Source organism: Mustelus asterias, chromosome 4, assembly GCF_964213995.1.
Source record: "Mustelus asterias chromosome 4, sMusAst1.hap1.1, whole genome shotgun sequence".
Lineage (NCBI taxonomy): Eukaryota > Metazoa > Chordata > Chondrichthyes > Carcharhiniformes > Triakidae > Mustelus > Mustelus asterias.
The window spans coordinates 105005758-105023002 of record NC_135804.1 but is presented as its reverse complement, the minus strand read 5'-3'; the positions used below and the strand labels follow the sequence as shown (position 1 = coordinate 105023002).

At 41.5% G+C, this 17245-nt stretch overlaps 1 protein-coding gene across 3 annotated transcripts in view; it reads left to right on the top strand.

Annotated features, from left to right (window-relative positions):
• ocrl (OCRL inositol polyphosphate-5-phosphatase) overlaps positions 1–17245 on the top strand; it is a 100086-nt gene that overhangs the window by 66886 nt on the left and 15955 nt on the right. For 2 of the 3 annotated variants that reach the window (XM_078211527.1, XM_078211528.1), the window contains exons 14-18: positions 276–385; positions 3218–3353; positions 7322–7432; positions 9322–9487; positions 11573–11808. In XM_078211527.1, the coding sequence (XP_078067653.1) occupies positions 276–385; positions 3218–3353; positions 7322–7432; positions 9322–9487; positions 11573–11808 (759 nt within the window). Of the gene's footprint in view, positions 1–275; positions 386–3217; positions 3354–7321; positions 7433–9321; positions 9488–11572; positions 11809–13904; positions 13929–17245 lie in introns of all 3 variants that reach the window. The other variant, XM_078211526.1, reaches the window with a different exon arrangement.

The following is a 17245-nucleotide window of genomic DNA, read 5'->3' as shown; positions in this document are numbered from 1 at the left end:
TAGCCATTTTCTCTTCCGAAACAAGTATATATTTTAAAAATTAAAGGGAAAGGTAAGTCCTACTAGCAATATAAACTTTGCAGATTGGAGAAAGGTTGGTGTTGTTTTTGATTTTGTCTTCACATATAATTCAGTGTCTTTGACATCCTTCAGTTCTTCTGCATTGGAGGAGGGTGTCATTTTTTTCACTTTTTTTCTTTGATTTAATTAGGAGCATTATTTGATTAAAATATGTCTAATATTTGATTATGACAATTTTTTAAAATGTTTTTCAGTTGAATATCCAGCGCAAAACTAAGAAAGCTTTTGCAGACTTCCATGAAGGGGAAATTCATTTCAGACCAACTTACAAATATGATACCAAATCAGATCGGTGGGACTCAAGGTAATTAATCTCAATGGACTTGTTTATGAAGAGTGGTATCTCATAACCCATTCGCAAAGGTGTTCTTTAAGTTGCCTGTCATCATTCACAGATATTATGATAGAATTGATTAAATATCGTGGCCAACAATTTCCATTTCAGTTAGTTCCTTACAATTTAAAAAAATATATTTAAAAGCTTTTAAAACATGTCCATTGGTGTCCTTTTCAAAAAAAAAGCTAAATTTTAACAGCCTCCTCGAAGACCCACAGATAGACAGAATTAGTGAAAAAGTGCAAATTTGGACTGGGTGCGTGATCAGCATGGAGCATGTTTCTACACTTGCTTTTTAATTTAGTCGAAAGATCACAGAAACTCAACTTGCAATGGCCATAATTTTCATTTGAATTTTTTTGAGTTTGTGTTTAGTGCTGGTTTGGCTGATCTTAGGAGCAGAAACCCCTGTCATGCCTATTTTAATTGTACAGTCCTAACTAGGTGTCACCTAATTGCTACTACTGGATTCATTTTGGCTTCTCTCTTCACATTTCAACCCAAATGATATTCTGCACTCTGGCACTAATGAAAATTTAGGATAAAAACAGAATGTGTAGATGCAATCTGAAAATCTGAATTAAAAACAAAAGTTCTGGAAATACTTCAGAGGTCTCACAGCATCTATGGAGAGAGGAACAGTTTATGTTTTGAGTTGAAAGTGTCAAATGGCTCACCAGCCTCCATGTTCAAAGGATTATAGGCAGCACTGTGTCACTGCTGCCTCACAGCGCCCAGGGACCCAGATTCATTTCCAGGCTTGGGTGACTATGGAGTTTGCTTGGGTTTCCTCTGGGTGCTCCGGTTTCCCCCCACAGTCCAAAGATGTGCAGGTTAGGTGAATTGGCCACAGTGGATTAGCAGAGTAAATATGTGGGGATATGGGGATAGGGCCTTGATGGGATGCTCTGTTGGAGATTCAATGGACCAAATGGCCTCCTTCGGCACTGTAGGGATTCTATGAATACCCTCTCTGCCATTTCTACCACCTTCATCATGATGCCATCACCATACATACACCCTTCGCCTGTCAGCATTCTAAAGAGACCATTCCATCCATGACACCCTCTATCATTCTCACCATCTTGTCCACTTTCCACGCATCTTCCTGTGTAATACCTGCCCTTTTATCTTCTGCCTCCTCACTGTCCGAGGACTCAAAACTCTGTCCAAATGAAACAACAATCTACTTGGTAGTTTTTTTCAGTTTGGAATACTGTCGTCACTGCTCACATTGCGGTCTCCTCTGTGTTACGGAGACTAGTCACAGATTAGCCACAGGATACCAACACTCAGTCTGCAGGCATGACCCCAAACTTCCAGTTGCCTGCCATTTTAATTTGCCACCTTACTCTCACACTCACATTTCTGTCCTTGTTTTGCTGCAGTGTTCCAATGAAGCCCAAAGCAAACTCAAGGAACAGCACCTCATCTTCCAGTTAGGCACTTTACAGCCTTTTGGAATCAACACTGAGTTCAACTTTTTCAGACCATGAATTCTGTTACCCAGTTTTGATTTTTTATTTTGGCATGTACCAGTCTGAATCTTATTTCTTATATATTTCTTTCAGACAGTACTGTTCATTATTTTTCATTCACACTTTGTACAAATGTTTTGTTTCTTTGCCACAACTATTACCACTGACTTTGACTTTTGTGCCTTGGCTCTTTAGAACTTAATCCCTCTGACTCTCTACCCTATTCCAGATCTTTTTTTTTTCTTATTAATTAGCAGTGGTTTATCATTTGTGAGCGGGAATAAAGTCAGAAGTGGAAACAAAAGTTCTCATCAGGGTGTAACTCCTCTTAGAAGTTGAGACATTATGCTAAATTTTACCAGTGCACTGGTTTAAAATATCCACTGTTGACATTGGGTGCCAAGGACATCAACATTAGTTTTTCGCTGAAAGTGCAAAACTCAATCAAATACATACTTTTACAAAACTCTTTGTACTCTTTGAGAAAGCTTTATTAATTATAAGATTTTTTTATTGTAAATGTGTTCCTGCGTAACTAATTTTTTTAGGGGGGGATTAATATTTCTCACTGCTCTATATCTTTTAGATAGATAGATAGATACCCTACAGTGCAGAAAGAGGCCCTTCGGCCCATCGAGTCTGCACCGACCACAATCCCACCCAGGCCCTATCCCCATATCCCTACATATTTTACCCACTAATCCTTCTAACCTACACATCTCATGACTCTAAGGGGCAATTTTAGCATGGCCAATCAACCTAACCCGCACATCTTTGGACTGTGGGAGAAAACCGGAGCACCCGGAGGAAACCCACGCAGACATGAGGAGAATGTGCAAACTCCACACAGACAGTGACCTAAGCCGGGAATCGAACCCAGGTCCCTGGAGCTGTGAAGCAGCAGTGCTAACCACTGTGCTACCGTGCCGCCCACAATTTTGAAAATTACAATGATGGCTCCCATTCCTGGAGTATTAGGAATACTGGCTAACTCCCTTGGCTGAGAATGCCAGTTGGAGGGCTATCGCAATTTCTTTTAATTGAGGTTTGTTTGCAACACAGGAAAAACTGGCACTGTTTATTCCTCTCCCCTAGCCCCGAACTCCCTCCCTCCCTCTGACTCAAACCTTGCCCACAAAATCAAGGCGATGTTAAATCTCTAAGATGCTGACAAATCATGTAAACCAAATGAATTAGAAAGATGCACACTTTCTATCAGTTTTGATATTTTGCCTACTGCAAATATTTCCTGTTTATTGTACTATATATTATATCACAAAGTTATTGTACCACTATGTCATGTTGACTTTCTCCTTGGCAGTGGCAAGTGCCGTGTCCCAGCATGGTGTGATCGCGTACTCTGGAGAGGTGAAAGTGTACATCAGAAAAGTTATCGAAGTCACATGGAGCTTCGAACCAGTGATCACAAGCCTGTCAGCTCACTCTTGGATGTTGGGGTATATATTGTTTGTGTGTCTACCTCTCTCTCTTGTGCTACTTTTCTACTGTACATAATCTTTCCAACCATTTTGCTGAAAACAAAATTGGTAAACCTGTTCTTTCCTCTCCCACTGCAGTTCCATAATCTGTTCTTCCAAATCAATTCTTCTGAGTTTCATGCCACTTTCTTCCCCAATCTTTTAATTTGATGTTAACTGATTTCCGCTTCCAGGGTTACCTTGTCTTTCCTCATACTCTTTTCAATGTTGGTGTTCAACGCATTCACCTAATAATTAAAATAGTGATTAGAGTAGGAATAAAGGTAGTGAGCCCAGATTGAATCACCTAGAGATGGTAGGTTAAATTTAAAAAGGGATGCTGAATCCAATTTGAGAGAGTGAGACAGAATCTTCAGCACGGGCAGATTTAGAATTATCAAGAAGCAATTTAGGGTAGTTTAAGTTCAATGGGTGAACACATCAGGGAGGAAAGGTATTACCTGTTTTAATTATATAAATAAGATTATGTGTATACAGGTGGGGATGGGCATTCATTTGATTATTACGTAAACAGAAACACTCAGGATTAGAATTGGTGGGTTGTAGAGTTGGAAGTTATACATTTGTAATGTTTCTCTTTGAATAAATCTAAACTGAATAAGGATTGATTTCTGGTTGTTTCCTACACCAACTGGCCATCAGAAATATTCAACCTGGACTCACCCTTAAGGTTGGGATGTGCTTCAGGTCTGGTTAGTGATCAGGGATAGGAGGATGTGTCTTCAACAGAGGCAGATAAGATGACCCCAGATGTGGAGCCTTGAACTTTGCCCTTATTCAATTGTTTGAGGTTTTTGCTTTGTGTGAACGACGGCAGGGTGGAAAAGCAAACTGACCGTGGCACTGTAGTACAAGAGGCCAATAAAGTGGAGAGAGTGAGTATAATATTGGTAGGGGATAGAATAGTCAGGTGGATCCATATTATTCTCTGCAGCAGTTTCAAATGTTATGTTGCCTGCCTGAACCAAGGTAAAGGGCGTTTGTTTGGGGTTGGAGGAGAACTTGGAATGGGAGGGGAAAATCCAGTTGTCATGCTCCAAACAGGAACTGACAACCTATGTAAAGTGAGGTGCTGTTTGAGGATCTAGGCCAATTCATTAGCAGCATCTCAAAGGTAATAATCTCTTAATTACCACCTGAGTCATGTGCAGATTGGCATATGATCAGATGGATCATATTGTTGAATGGTTAGATTTTATTTAGTTGGAGATGATCGTTGTTTGGCACTAATGTTGTCCAAGCTTTTCAGACTGCTTCATTATCTGAGGAGTTGCAAATGGAACTGAACATTTGAGTCATTAGCAAACATCCCTATACCTGGCCTTCTGATGGAGAGAAGGCCATTGATGAAGCAGCTGATGATAATGGTTGGGCCTAGTCACTACCCTGAGGAACTCTTGCGGTTTTGCTGCCAGGCTGATGTGATTGGCCTCCAAAAACCAAAACCATCATTTTTTTGCTAGGTATGACTCCAGTCAGTGATACAATGATATAAAGATAGGTGGGAGAGTAAGCTGCGAGGAGGGTGCAAAGTTTGCATATCGATAGGTTGAGTGTGAAAGATAGAGTGTAATGTGGGGAAATGTGAATTTCTTCACTTTGGTGGGAAGAACAGTAAAGCAGAATAATAGTGAGAAATTGTTAAAGGATGTTCAGAGGAAATTGTGTGTCCTTGTACTGCATTGTGGGTGTTCCTACAGCACGTGGACTGCAGCAGTTCAAGAAGGCAGCACACCACCAGCTTCTCAAGGGGATACAGGTGGGCAATAATTGCTGGCCTAGCCAGTGATGCCCACATCCCACTAATCAATAAAAAACCACAACGTTAACATCCAGGGCAGGAAGCAATTAGTAAGGCAAATGATATATTGACCTTTATTGCAGGGGCGTTGGATAACAAAACTAAGGAATTCTGTTGTACAGGACTGTGATGAAAAAACACCTGGAATACTGTATAAGATCTAGTCTGTACCTAAGGAAATATATACTTGTCTTAGAGGCTGTGTAAAGAAGATACAGGTAACAGATCCTTATCCCCGAAGCTCTGGTGTGCCGGTTTTGGGGATTTTATGGATTTAGGGGCCTAGGCCTTATAATACATAAAATAAAGCTTTAAGAACAAAATGGTTTTATTCAAATTGCTTCCCAGGGCATCAACTTCAAATATAGCCAGTTTTCAGGTCCTTCCAGATTTTAGGACGCCGGATAAGGGAATCGAGTATCTGTACACTACATTGATTCCTGACTGAGAGGATTGTCACGGGAGAAGGGTTTGAGTAGAATGAACCAATACTCTCTGGATTTTAGACGAATGAGTGGTGATCTCAGGTTCTGAGGAGTCTTGACCAGGTAGACAATGAGAGACTGTTTCCATGGCTGGAGAATCTAGAACTAGACAGTATGGTTGTAGAATAAGGGGTTGGCCATTTAGCACTGAAATGGAAGAAATTTCGGCGCTTAGAGGGTTGTGAATCTTTCAAATTGTCTATCCCAGAGAAATTGTGATGCTATGTCATTTCAGGTACATTCAATACTGAGGTAGATGGAATTAAGGTCCCTAAGATAATCAGGTCAAAACATGGAATTTGAGATTGAAAATTAGCCATGATCTTATTGAATGAACGACCAGGTTCAAGCTGCTGAATGGCTTACCGCTCCTATAGTCCAGATAAGGAATCTGTCCTGAGGGGTGGACATATAAAATGCCGTGACACTATTTAAAGAGCAGGGGAATTCTCACAGTGGAACCAATAGCTATCTCTCAGCTAACACTTTTTAAAAAGGCAAATTATGCAGTCATTGGGACCTCGCTATGCACCAAATTAGACGGCATTTTATATATTACATTAACTACAATTCAGAAGTATTTGTTTGGCTGTAAGAATGTTTGGGAATATTCGGAGGGTCATTAAAAAGCAGTGTATAAATACAGGTTCTTTAGGCATGATGGATATAGTGTGTTGTGACCTTCCTGCAAATCTGAAGAAAGGGTGTAATTTTACCCCCCTTTTTTTTCTAAATGCTGGGCAGACTTCAAACTGGGAGAGTTTCAGATCCATCTTTTGGATGTGTTTTCAGCCCTCCCCCCGCCTCATACGCACTCTGCCTGCAAAATTTTGAGCAAGTCTATTCCTCACAGCAGAAGTCTGTGGGCGGAGCTTAACATGCTGCTGCAAGTGCACATTAGCAGAAGCAGGGGTCTGACAGAAAAGAGAGAGCTGTCAGGCCCCTGCTAGTGCAGGCAGCTGAACCAGCTCACCCCCCGCGCAATCGCAGGGACCCGTGGCCCCTGCTGACTCCTCCCACCACCCCCAGACTGATCGCGGACCCGCCACCCTTCCCCCACCAATCGCGGACCTGTTGCCCTTCCCCCACTGATCGCTGCAGAGTGACAACGGGTTCCCTCCCCTCATTAGCCCCGCCCCAGCACTGCCTGGTGGGCATTGCACAGGTGCCAGGGTGGCACTACCAGTCCCTCTTGTCCTCGGCCTTCCCAGGTGGCCTCAATGGCCTCTGGTTCCACCAGCAAAACCAAGTCGACTGCTCCTCGTTCATAGAGAGCATGTCTATTCCTCACCGGAAGGAAGCTTTCCCGGCAAGGTCATAAAGGGGAGTGCGAACCTGGACGATTGAGTGCCAGGCTCGCTAAGCAGATGTAAAACTGTATTAAAATAAATTTACGTGCATTAACCTGCCTCTCGCCCATTTCTGCCGAGAGGCTGACCGTGCCGGAAATCTGGCGCTCATCAAATGGCACCAATCACAAAAACCAGTGCCAATCGCACTAAGCGCTTTGCGTCCAACTTTACCACCACGTCATGCTCAAAAACAGGTGCAACACAATGGCTATGTGTAAAAAATGTAAATATATGTAGAGTGTATATCTAAGAGAAAGATCAGATTAACATCTTCCATTCTTGTTGTAGGTGAAAATTGTAGATGAGCAGAGGTACAAAAAGGTGTTTGAAGATATTGTTCGAGTGATGGATCGGATGGAGAATGAATTCCTACCTTCTTTATCCCTTAGTGGACGAGATGTAAGTGGTCAGCCACAGTATTTTGAGTTTTTAGTATAATTGATTCTAAATGCCTGTAGCCTATGTGAAAACCTCCTTTTATTGTACATGTACTATATATGAATTATCTTTGCCAGTGTTGCAACTGAATGTACCAGGATTGTAGCCCTGGACCCATTAAATGTCACTCTCCATGGAAAACGTATTCCAGGATATTTTTCTTGCAACATTCAAAAATAGTAAAATGGAAACAAAATGCTTGAAATAAACAGCAGATCAGACAGTACCTGGAGAGAAAAGCAGTTAACATTTCAATTCGATGACCTATTATAAGTCCATGAGTACCACTCAGATGGATTCTTTTTCTATTCTGGTTACCAGAATGCTACTTAAATTTTTGCAGGTCAGAGCAAATGAGCGAAGCTGCATGGCAACTATGATCTGTGCCTGGAATATTAAATGTCTACCATTCAAGTCATCCTGCTATAGTTAAAATTACATTTCTGTTCTTTGGTCAGTGTTTCTAGGATACAAAATTAGCCTGTGCCATATTTTCTATTCATAATACTGTTTAGCATTTTGAACTAACTATGTGCCATACAGAACATTCTATAATATAAGATTCAATGGATGATGAAATGTGTTTAATGACAGTAATGGGGGAGTATATCATACAAGTAGTGCTAACATGGGAAAAATATGATTAAGTAACAAAGAAGATCTTTGGTTCAGTAACATTGCTCGAAATTTCCGTCATCCTGCCTTCATTCAGGAGAGGTGTAGGGATAGCATGAAATTAGGTGCAATGGCAAATGATGTCATGCCCACCACCTACCTGCTTCCACTGGTGTTTTACCAGTGATGAATTAGGTGTCATGCAGCCCACCTGCCCTTAGGCCAATTACTTTCCTTAAATGGCCATTTAAGTGCCTCTTTCAGTATTTTACCAGCAGCAGGTGCCCAGGCTACATTGACAAGGGTATCCCATGGTGACTTTTCTGTGGGCTTTAGAGGGAGTTTTCTTCCTAGTCGAGGTGATAGGGGAGGCCCCACCTCCCCTATCACCTCTGCCTAACAGAACAGAATCTGGCAAGTCTACCCCACCTTCTCCAGCTTCCATCACTAGCATGTCTTGTGGACTTTTGCAATCCTAGCACTGGCCACTATCCTTAGTGGCACTGCTGTGACAGAAGAACTGACGCTCCTCTGACTGGCAGCTCTTGGAGGTGGATCATTCTGCCTGGAGGATGAGAGCCGCAAGGGTACTAATTGCCTGATCCCCACAGAATAGCATTGCTGAGTCCAGGGTCAGTAAAGGCAGACTGCCCCAACTTTCTAAGCAGTGGGCAGGGTCACCTCCTCACCATTAAATCCCAGCCCACGATTTTCTGAGATATTTTTCCACAGAGGTCCCAAATAATTATTTTTACACCAATTCAAAGTTCTTCAATATAACATTAAAAAGGACTGTCAAGATTGAATACATTAAAGGAAATAATGTAATAAGCCATCTTAGCAGCAAAGTACTACTCATTAGGGAGCTTAGAATCAGTCTAAATTGTGCAGCTTAACATGTCTGCCATTAACAAGTCAGACAAATTGTTTAACTGTGAATTGGATACTGTAGCATGGAATTTGAAAATTTTCAAATACCACTTAGCATGCGAAACATTAGTTTTTACAGGACATTAATGGTTTATCCTTTCTGAGCTTTATGAAAGTGGCAAAGTGAAAGGAATAGTATTTGTGATTAAAAATCTACAGGTCAATTATTCCAGAATCTTTGAGATACCCTGGATAAGTTTTTTTTTAAAACAGGCACAAGTAATTCATATATTTATTAAAAACATCTTTTGGAATAATTCAACCAAAATGAAGCATCAACGAAAGTTTTATTTCCTTAATTACAGTTTACATTTGGGGACGTTAAGTTCCGGCAGCTGCAAAGGGAAAAGTTTCAGATAACTAACGATGGACAAGTGCCATGTCATTTCTCCTTCATTCCCAAACTGAATGACAGCCATTACAGCAAACAGTGGCTACGGGCAGAACCTTGTGAAGGATATCTTGAACCTTGTAAGTAAACTAAGAATAACAGCCACCATTTAGTGCTCCAGTAATATAATTGTGCTCTCACAGGTCAGTGATTTCTAACAACCTAAGTTGAATTATACCGATAAATAATTTTAATGTTACCTTAGTCCCTAAACTTAAAACTTCAGTATTATTTGTAGAGGTCAGAATGAATTTATTTCTAGTTTCAGTTCTAGCCTTTAGTTTCCAAATTTTAATTGTGTTATATGTGGCATTGTATAGAAGAAGGTTTTTTGACCCGTCGTGCTTGTGCAGGTTCTTTTGAAAGAGCTATCCAATTCCTGTCCCACTCCTCTGTCCATTCCCTATAGCCCGACAGTTTTTTCCCATCATTAATATTTTAGCATCAACCTTTGGAGGAAAAAAATCCACAAAACTTATGTTTTGACAAATGACAACTGTTTAATTTCACGCACAGTTCATGCAGCCACAAGTAATGTTGAGAAATAAACAAGGTCTTCGTGTGCTTAAATTTTCAACATTTCTTCTACAAGTTGTGGATCTATTTTTTTAACAGTGGCTATTATCCTTCTTGACTAAAATAGCCGTATCAGTCTCCATGACTGGGTGGCACAGTGGTTAGCACTGCTGCCTCACAGCGATTCGTGGTTTGGGTGACTGACTGTGTGGAGTTTGCACATTCTCCCCGTGTCTGCATGGGTTTCCTCCGGCTGCTCCAGTATCAAAGAATAAAGAAAATTACAGCACAGGAACAGGCCCTTCGGCCCTCCAAGCCTGCACCGACCATGCGCCCGACTTAACTAAAACCCCCTACCCTTCCGGGGACCATATCCCTCTATTCCCATCCTATTCATGTACTTGTCAAGACGCCCTTTAAAAGTCACTACCGTATCCGCTTCCACTACCTCCCCCGGCAACGAGTTCCAGGCACCACCACTCTGTGTAAAAAATCTGCCTCTTACATCTCCTTTAAACCTTGCTCCTCGCACCTTAAACCTCCCACAGTCCGAAGATGTGCAGATTAGGTGGATTGGCCATGCTAAATTGCCAATTAGTGTTAGGGGGACTTGCAGGGTATATAAGTGGGATTCCGGGAATAGGGCCTAGGTGGAATTGTCGTCAGTGAAGGCTCGATGGGCCAAATGGCTTCCTTCTGCACTGTAGGGATTCTATGATAATGAGCAAAACCTGACACACAAATCAGCTGGTGAATTTTGACAATGCATCTTTCTGTGCTTGAACAGCACTACAAAATATAAATTGTTATATTCACTGAAAAGTAAAATTGACAAATTAAAATCTAATTATTTTCTAGACTGGAATTTTCTGGCCTCCTGTGGTAGGCTTTAGGGCAACAGTGATGACCCCACACACAGAAGGGCTACTCACCCTCCCAATGGATAAGGTGAACCCCCCACAACAGAGCTCCCAGAGTGCCCCCTGTAGCTGTACAAAGGGAGGTGGAGGAATTATAGATCAGGAGCTTAGTAGGTATAAAAATCGTGGACTTAACAGTAGAAGATGAGGATGAAGTAATAGTGCTTATTTCCTCACGTCACATTCTTTTGCAAATCACCTTAAATCTGTGCCCTCTCGTTTTTGATCCTTTTATGAGGGGGAGCAGTTTCTCCCTATCTACTCTGTCCAGCCTACTTATAATTTTGAACATCTCTATCTAATCTCCTCTTAGCCTCCTTCCCTACGAGAAAAACAGTCCTTTATCAAAAGCACTATATTGGCTGTGAAGCACTTTCAGATATCCTGAGGTTATGTTTGTTTTCTTGCATCTTTCGTCGCACCCTTCAACACTCTGCTTCTGGCCTTGTGTGATATTCCCCCTCTCATGGCATTAAAGGATTCAACACACTTCCTTGCAGTTATCCTCTCAGTTCTTCTCTATCTATAAGAATCTATAGAAACTCTGCTTTGCAGGCAAATTCTGTCACATTTTTGGATTTCTCACTCCATGGCTATTCCCCTACTTATTTCAATTGTGAATTGGGACTTCTCTTTTGAAAGTATCATATAAATACAAGTAGCTATGGTTTTATCTAAGTGTCTATATTTAAGAAGAGTTCCTGAATACTTGTAAATGTTCTCTTTCAGATGAGTCTGTGGATATATCACTTGAAGTTTATGTCAGCAAGGACTCGGTGACATTACTAAACTCAGCTGAAGATAAAATTGAGGACATCTTGGTTTTGCATCTGGATCGGGGGAAGGATTATTTCCTAACAATCGGTGGAAACTACTTGCCAAGTTGCTTTGGTACATCACTTGAATCACTGTGTCGAATGAAGAAGCCAATTAGGGAAGTGCCCATCACCAAGCTTATAGATCTGGTAAGAATTTGAAATAATGTTAAGAGAAAATTACATTATTAGTGTTTTACAAATTTTGGGCACTGATTCTTGCAAATTCATCCCTCTTCACCTGTCCTGATTTAACTGAGTGACCAAATCTACATTTACTTGTCAGACACTGATGCATCAAACAGAGACCCTTCAGCCCATCATGCTCATGCTGGCACTTTAAAATTAGCACCATTTTCCTGCTCTTATAATCCTGCAATTTTTTCCCCCTTCAGTCCAATTATAAACTTTCTTTTCAGTTTGACAACAATGACAGCTATGACCTTAAATGAATAACCTTTGCCATAGAATCCCTAGAGTGCAGAAGGAGGCCATTTGACCCGTCGCGTTTGCACCGACTCTGACAGAGCATCTTGCCATATCCCTGTAAATCCACATATTTATCCTGCTAATCCCCCCAACCTACCCATCTTGGGACACTAAGGGGCAATTTAGCATGGCCAATCAACCTAACCTACACATCTTTGGACTGAGAGGGAACTGGAGCACCCCAAGAAACCCACATAGGCAGTCACCCAAGGCTGGAATTGAGCATGGGTCGCTAGCGCTGAGAGGTAGCAGTGCTAACCATTGTGCCACCACCCTGGAAAAATGTTGCTGATATGAGTACATTCTCTTCTTTGCTTCAATGTGGCTCTATTGTTAGATACATGCAAGTGCTAGTTGTTATGAAGAAATGGTTCTGCTGGTAAAAGCAGCAGATAGCTGGCTTTTAGTTGTTACTAACAAACTAATGTTGAACTTCTGTTCTCATTGAGGCAATGGTATTTCTGTGGAGTTTTAGTTACCTCTAAATAATTTGTTTCAGTATGAATAATAGAGACATACAATGAAAATGCACATGAAGTCTGCCCTGGAAGATTTTAAACTATTACTTAATTGTCTGATGATCTGAAAATGATAAGCAACTGTACAAGTTAAAAGATATGATTTTTGCAAAATTACCCTCCATTCTTCTCTTTTGTATTGGGTGTGTTGTGTGCCTATCAGGGGATCAATAGCGGAGAGTACTATAACTGAAGAAACTAATTTGAGAGCATGAGTATATTTAGGTGGATGAGTTATTTCTATTGCATTTACATTGTGTGCTTTGCATGTGCCACTGTTTACTTTTATCCTGGAATGTTTGCCTCAGGATTTTTCCTTTCTTGCTCTATCTTCGCCAGCAGCCACTATGATAACGTTCATCCAGTTTGTCAATTTGGAACTGTTGAAAGTTTTAGTTTATTAGCAATGATGTTCTAGCTCCAGTCAGATAGTGTGTTGGTTTAAACACTGGCTTTTCTGTGTTCAAATCTAGCCAGAATGATTGTCTACTTTTTGTTAACACCTCACATGAAATCTGTTTAGGAAACATGGATCCATGTCATAAAACTACCCAAAATATGGCATTAATTGTCATTAATTTGGTGGTGTTGGGTACAAGGAAGTTGGTGTGGGAAACTGGAAAATGTCTGATACAACAGGGAATAGACTAGGGTGAGAGTACATTGCAGAAAGATATTTACTGAGTCTAATTTTCTATATCTGATCTGAAAGTACTAGCTGTTAACACCCTGTGCCTAAAATGAAGGATATTCGATTCTCTAGCATTCAAATTCCTTGCCTTGATTCGCACAAAAAAGTAACAAATATAAAGTTCATCTTTTTGCGCTAATTTAGAGTCACTTGAGGCTAAGGATGGTTGGTGCACGGTAGTGGAAAATGTCACATTGATGCAATAGGAAGTACATTTTTGAGGTTGCAGCTGGATTATGTTTTTGGAACAGAATAAAGGAAGCTTTATCCTGAATCTTCCTATCCTCTACCTGACTAAGAGTATTTCATTCACACAAACAAAATCTTTTCAAAAATTCTCGCGTTTCCTAGTTGCTGAATTGTACTTCCTCAGGTTCACTTCTGAAGTAAGGTTTTTACAAAGTGTGTATTTTGAAAGTCAACACTCCAAGGAAAAGAAGTAATTATAGTTACACTTATCTCAATTCTGTTGAATCTGCACATATTTTTCAGAAATCTTTCTCTGGCTGATGCTCTTTTTCTCTTTCTATCTCTTGTGCTGTGTTCAGGATGATGACCGCATGTTACAGAAGGTAATGGTACACTTGGAAAGCATTAGACTAATACTGATTGATTACATCTAATCCTTTCTAAATATTTCACAGATTTTGAAGGTTAGAACTGTTCTGAGTCTCCCTAATGACCTTGGATATAAAGTCACTGGTGTGCTACTGAACCACATAAACCAGAAAATGCCAGATTTGATTTCCGATCTGATTGAGTTATCCCATTACATTTGATCTACCGCTATTGGTCCCTACACCCCTGGATAGTGAGGTTTAACTACAAATAGGATCCCTGCTTTTCATCGTGACCCAGAGATCCCTGTTAGAAAGTGCACAAAGAAGGATGTGAGTTGAAAAGAAATTTTATCACCAGGACAAAAAGGGCCTTACAAGCTCTTCCTCCACCAAGTAGTGAGCTAAGACTGGCACTTTCCTTCCTTTTCCCCCAAGTTAAATTGAGTAGCAAGTAATTCTTGCACTTGAAATGAAAATGACTTGGTTGGAAAACCAGCACTTAAATTGTCAGATCTGATTACATTTTTAAATAAAATAACATTGTTGGGTCAGAAATGCCAGTAAAGAAAGTAGGTTTTTACTGTTGGCTTAAGGAACATTCTGTAAAGAGGCTGGAAGTTTTCTCCTCCTCCTCATCCTCCCTGCCTCCATGGATTGAGGTTGAGTATTGGTATCTCATTGAAATGGCCATTCATTTACGAGCCCTAGCGAGTCCAACAGAGTATCTAGTGACTGACTGCTTGACCTTGCAGTGCACTGCATCTGAATCCAATTCTATTCTTGCCCAAACTATGGAGGCGATTCTCCCAAAGTTGCTGAATTGACGAGAAAACTGGTCTAGATCACGTCTGTTTCTTCATTGCAACTTCAGACCGAATCTTCCCACTCTGTGCAATGCAGAGGCCACAATCGTGAATCTCATTAAAAACCTGGGGGGCAGGGCCTATTCATGCCGGAGTCTGACAGCTCTGGAACTCTGCGTGCGCAGTGGCCACGATCTGTCATTCTCCCTGTGCTGGCCAGCTCGATCGCTGGGCAGTCAGGGACCCTCGCAGTGCTGCCCCTCCAGCTCCCCCTCCCTCACCACGGCCTGATTACGGCCCCAATGTCCAGCCCCCTGCACCCAGCAGTGGCAATCTCCCCCACCCCTCCGGCCAGGAGGCAGACCAGCCCGTCCCGATCCCTGGCCGCCCTCCAGCCCAGATCGATGCTGTCTGCAGAGTGGCAGCGAGACCCCACCCCCACTAATCACCCCCTAAGCCCTGTCCACAATAGGCCCTGCCCCTTGGCACTGTCTGATGCCTGGTGGGCAGTGCCAAGGTGCCATGGGCATTTTTCCCCTTGGGCATTGCCAGGGGTCAAAGGCTGGCACTGCCGGGTGCCCATGCCAAGGGGTCACCACCCCCAGCCACCCGCTCCCTTCATTCCGGCGGGATCTCCCGCTAGTTCCCCAAACATGGGGAGCTACTCTAAACCCCACCGGAGTGAAATACTCCTGGCAGGGTGGGAGATGCCGGGCCCTATAATGACATTTAAACTACATTTAAAATACATTTTTAAAAGATTTAAATCACTTACCTCTCTTGCCGCCAGTTTCCAGCGCGGTCCCAACTGTGACTATTCTCTGGCTGCGGGAGATGCGCATGTGTCGGGAACGCATGCACGAATCCCTCAAAATGGCCGACACGCGATTCTCCCATCCCAACGTGCCAAAAAAAGTATGCATCGGGATGGGAGAATCGCTCCCTGTGTGTGCACAGCAATCGTGAAGAGCAAGAAGGATTGGACAACCTGGTTGAATTATTTTACCCCACTCCACCACACCTGGAGATATTGAAACCAACTACATTGTCCCAACTGATGTCCTGTCTGAAATGAGCTATCTCAGCATTAGACTGTTGTCTTGGATATTAAAATAGGGAGCCTTTGACCCAGCCCATTGGAGGCGCTTCCTCGGTATCCCCTTAATATAATATAAAAGGTTCAGTTTTGATGCCTGCCAAAATATCTTCCTGGAGCACTTTTGGTGAATGTAATCCATCAGCAGTTTAAAAAAGGACCCACGGATATTTCATGGCACAAATATACTGTTGCGTTTTTTTTCTTGTGTGATTTTTGAAATACAGTACTGGCACCTTAAGAAATCCAAGAGAGGCTGACTAACTTCTAGTTTTCAAATCTTACCCTGCTATCAACTAACATTTATGGATTGATCTTGCTGTTTTTTAAACAAACTAATTCATAATCTGAAGTATCTGTAGGCTGGTGAACCAAGTGATCTGTTAACATTCACAGGAACATTTTTACTCCTCAGGTACTCTTTGTGCAGAACTGCAATGCTCAATTAGCATATCTATGCTACTTATACTGTTAAGTGTAGAAATTTGCAGGACCTGGCATAGCATATGGCACTAAATTGCTTTAACCATGATGCAAATCTTCTTCCATATCAATCTAATTAAACATTCTTATTGCAATGATGTGGCCTGTTGAGAAGCTATCTCAAATTGCCGCTGTCTTTTGGGGCATTTTTCTAGGGCAAAAAGGAGTGCAGGTGAAAATAGCAAACTTTATAAAGTATCGGTGGATAAATATTAAATTGAAAAACATTCGTTGCTGGTTACAGGTTAAAGCTTATGTAAGTAGACAGACAAATGTAAAATACATAATCCTTAAATTTTCACAGCATTCCTGAATATAAGTCATAGAGTTATTTGTGGTATGGCACAGAGGAGTCCATTTGGCCCATTAAGTCCATGCTTGCTCTCTATGGAACAATCCAGTCATTCCCATTCTCCTGCTCTATCGCAGAGCTGTGCAAGTTTATTCAAGTGCATATCCAGTTTCCATTTGAGATCATTGATTGTCCCTGCTTCCATAACACTCCTGAGCAGCAAGTTCCAGGTCAGTACCACTTGCTGCATTAAAATGTTCTTCCTCATGTTCTCCCTGCATCTTTTGCCCAAAACCTTAAATTGGTCTTTCCTAGTCCTTCCAAAATCAGTTTTGTTTTGTCTACCTTATCCAAACCGGTCATAATCTTGTACACTTCTATCAATTTCCTTTGCTCCAACGAGAACATCTCTAACCTAATTATGTACCTAAAATCTCACATCATTGGAACCATTCTGGCTAATCTCCTCAGATCCTTCCTAAAATGTGTTGTCTAGAACTGGCTGCAATACCCTAGTTGCGTCCTTAACAGAGCTTTATAAAGGCTCAGCTTAATTTGGCTAATTGCATACAGAATACCTCTGTTTATGAAGCCCAAGGTTCCATATGCTTTGCTAACCACTCTCTCAAAACATTCTTCAACCTTCAAAGATCAA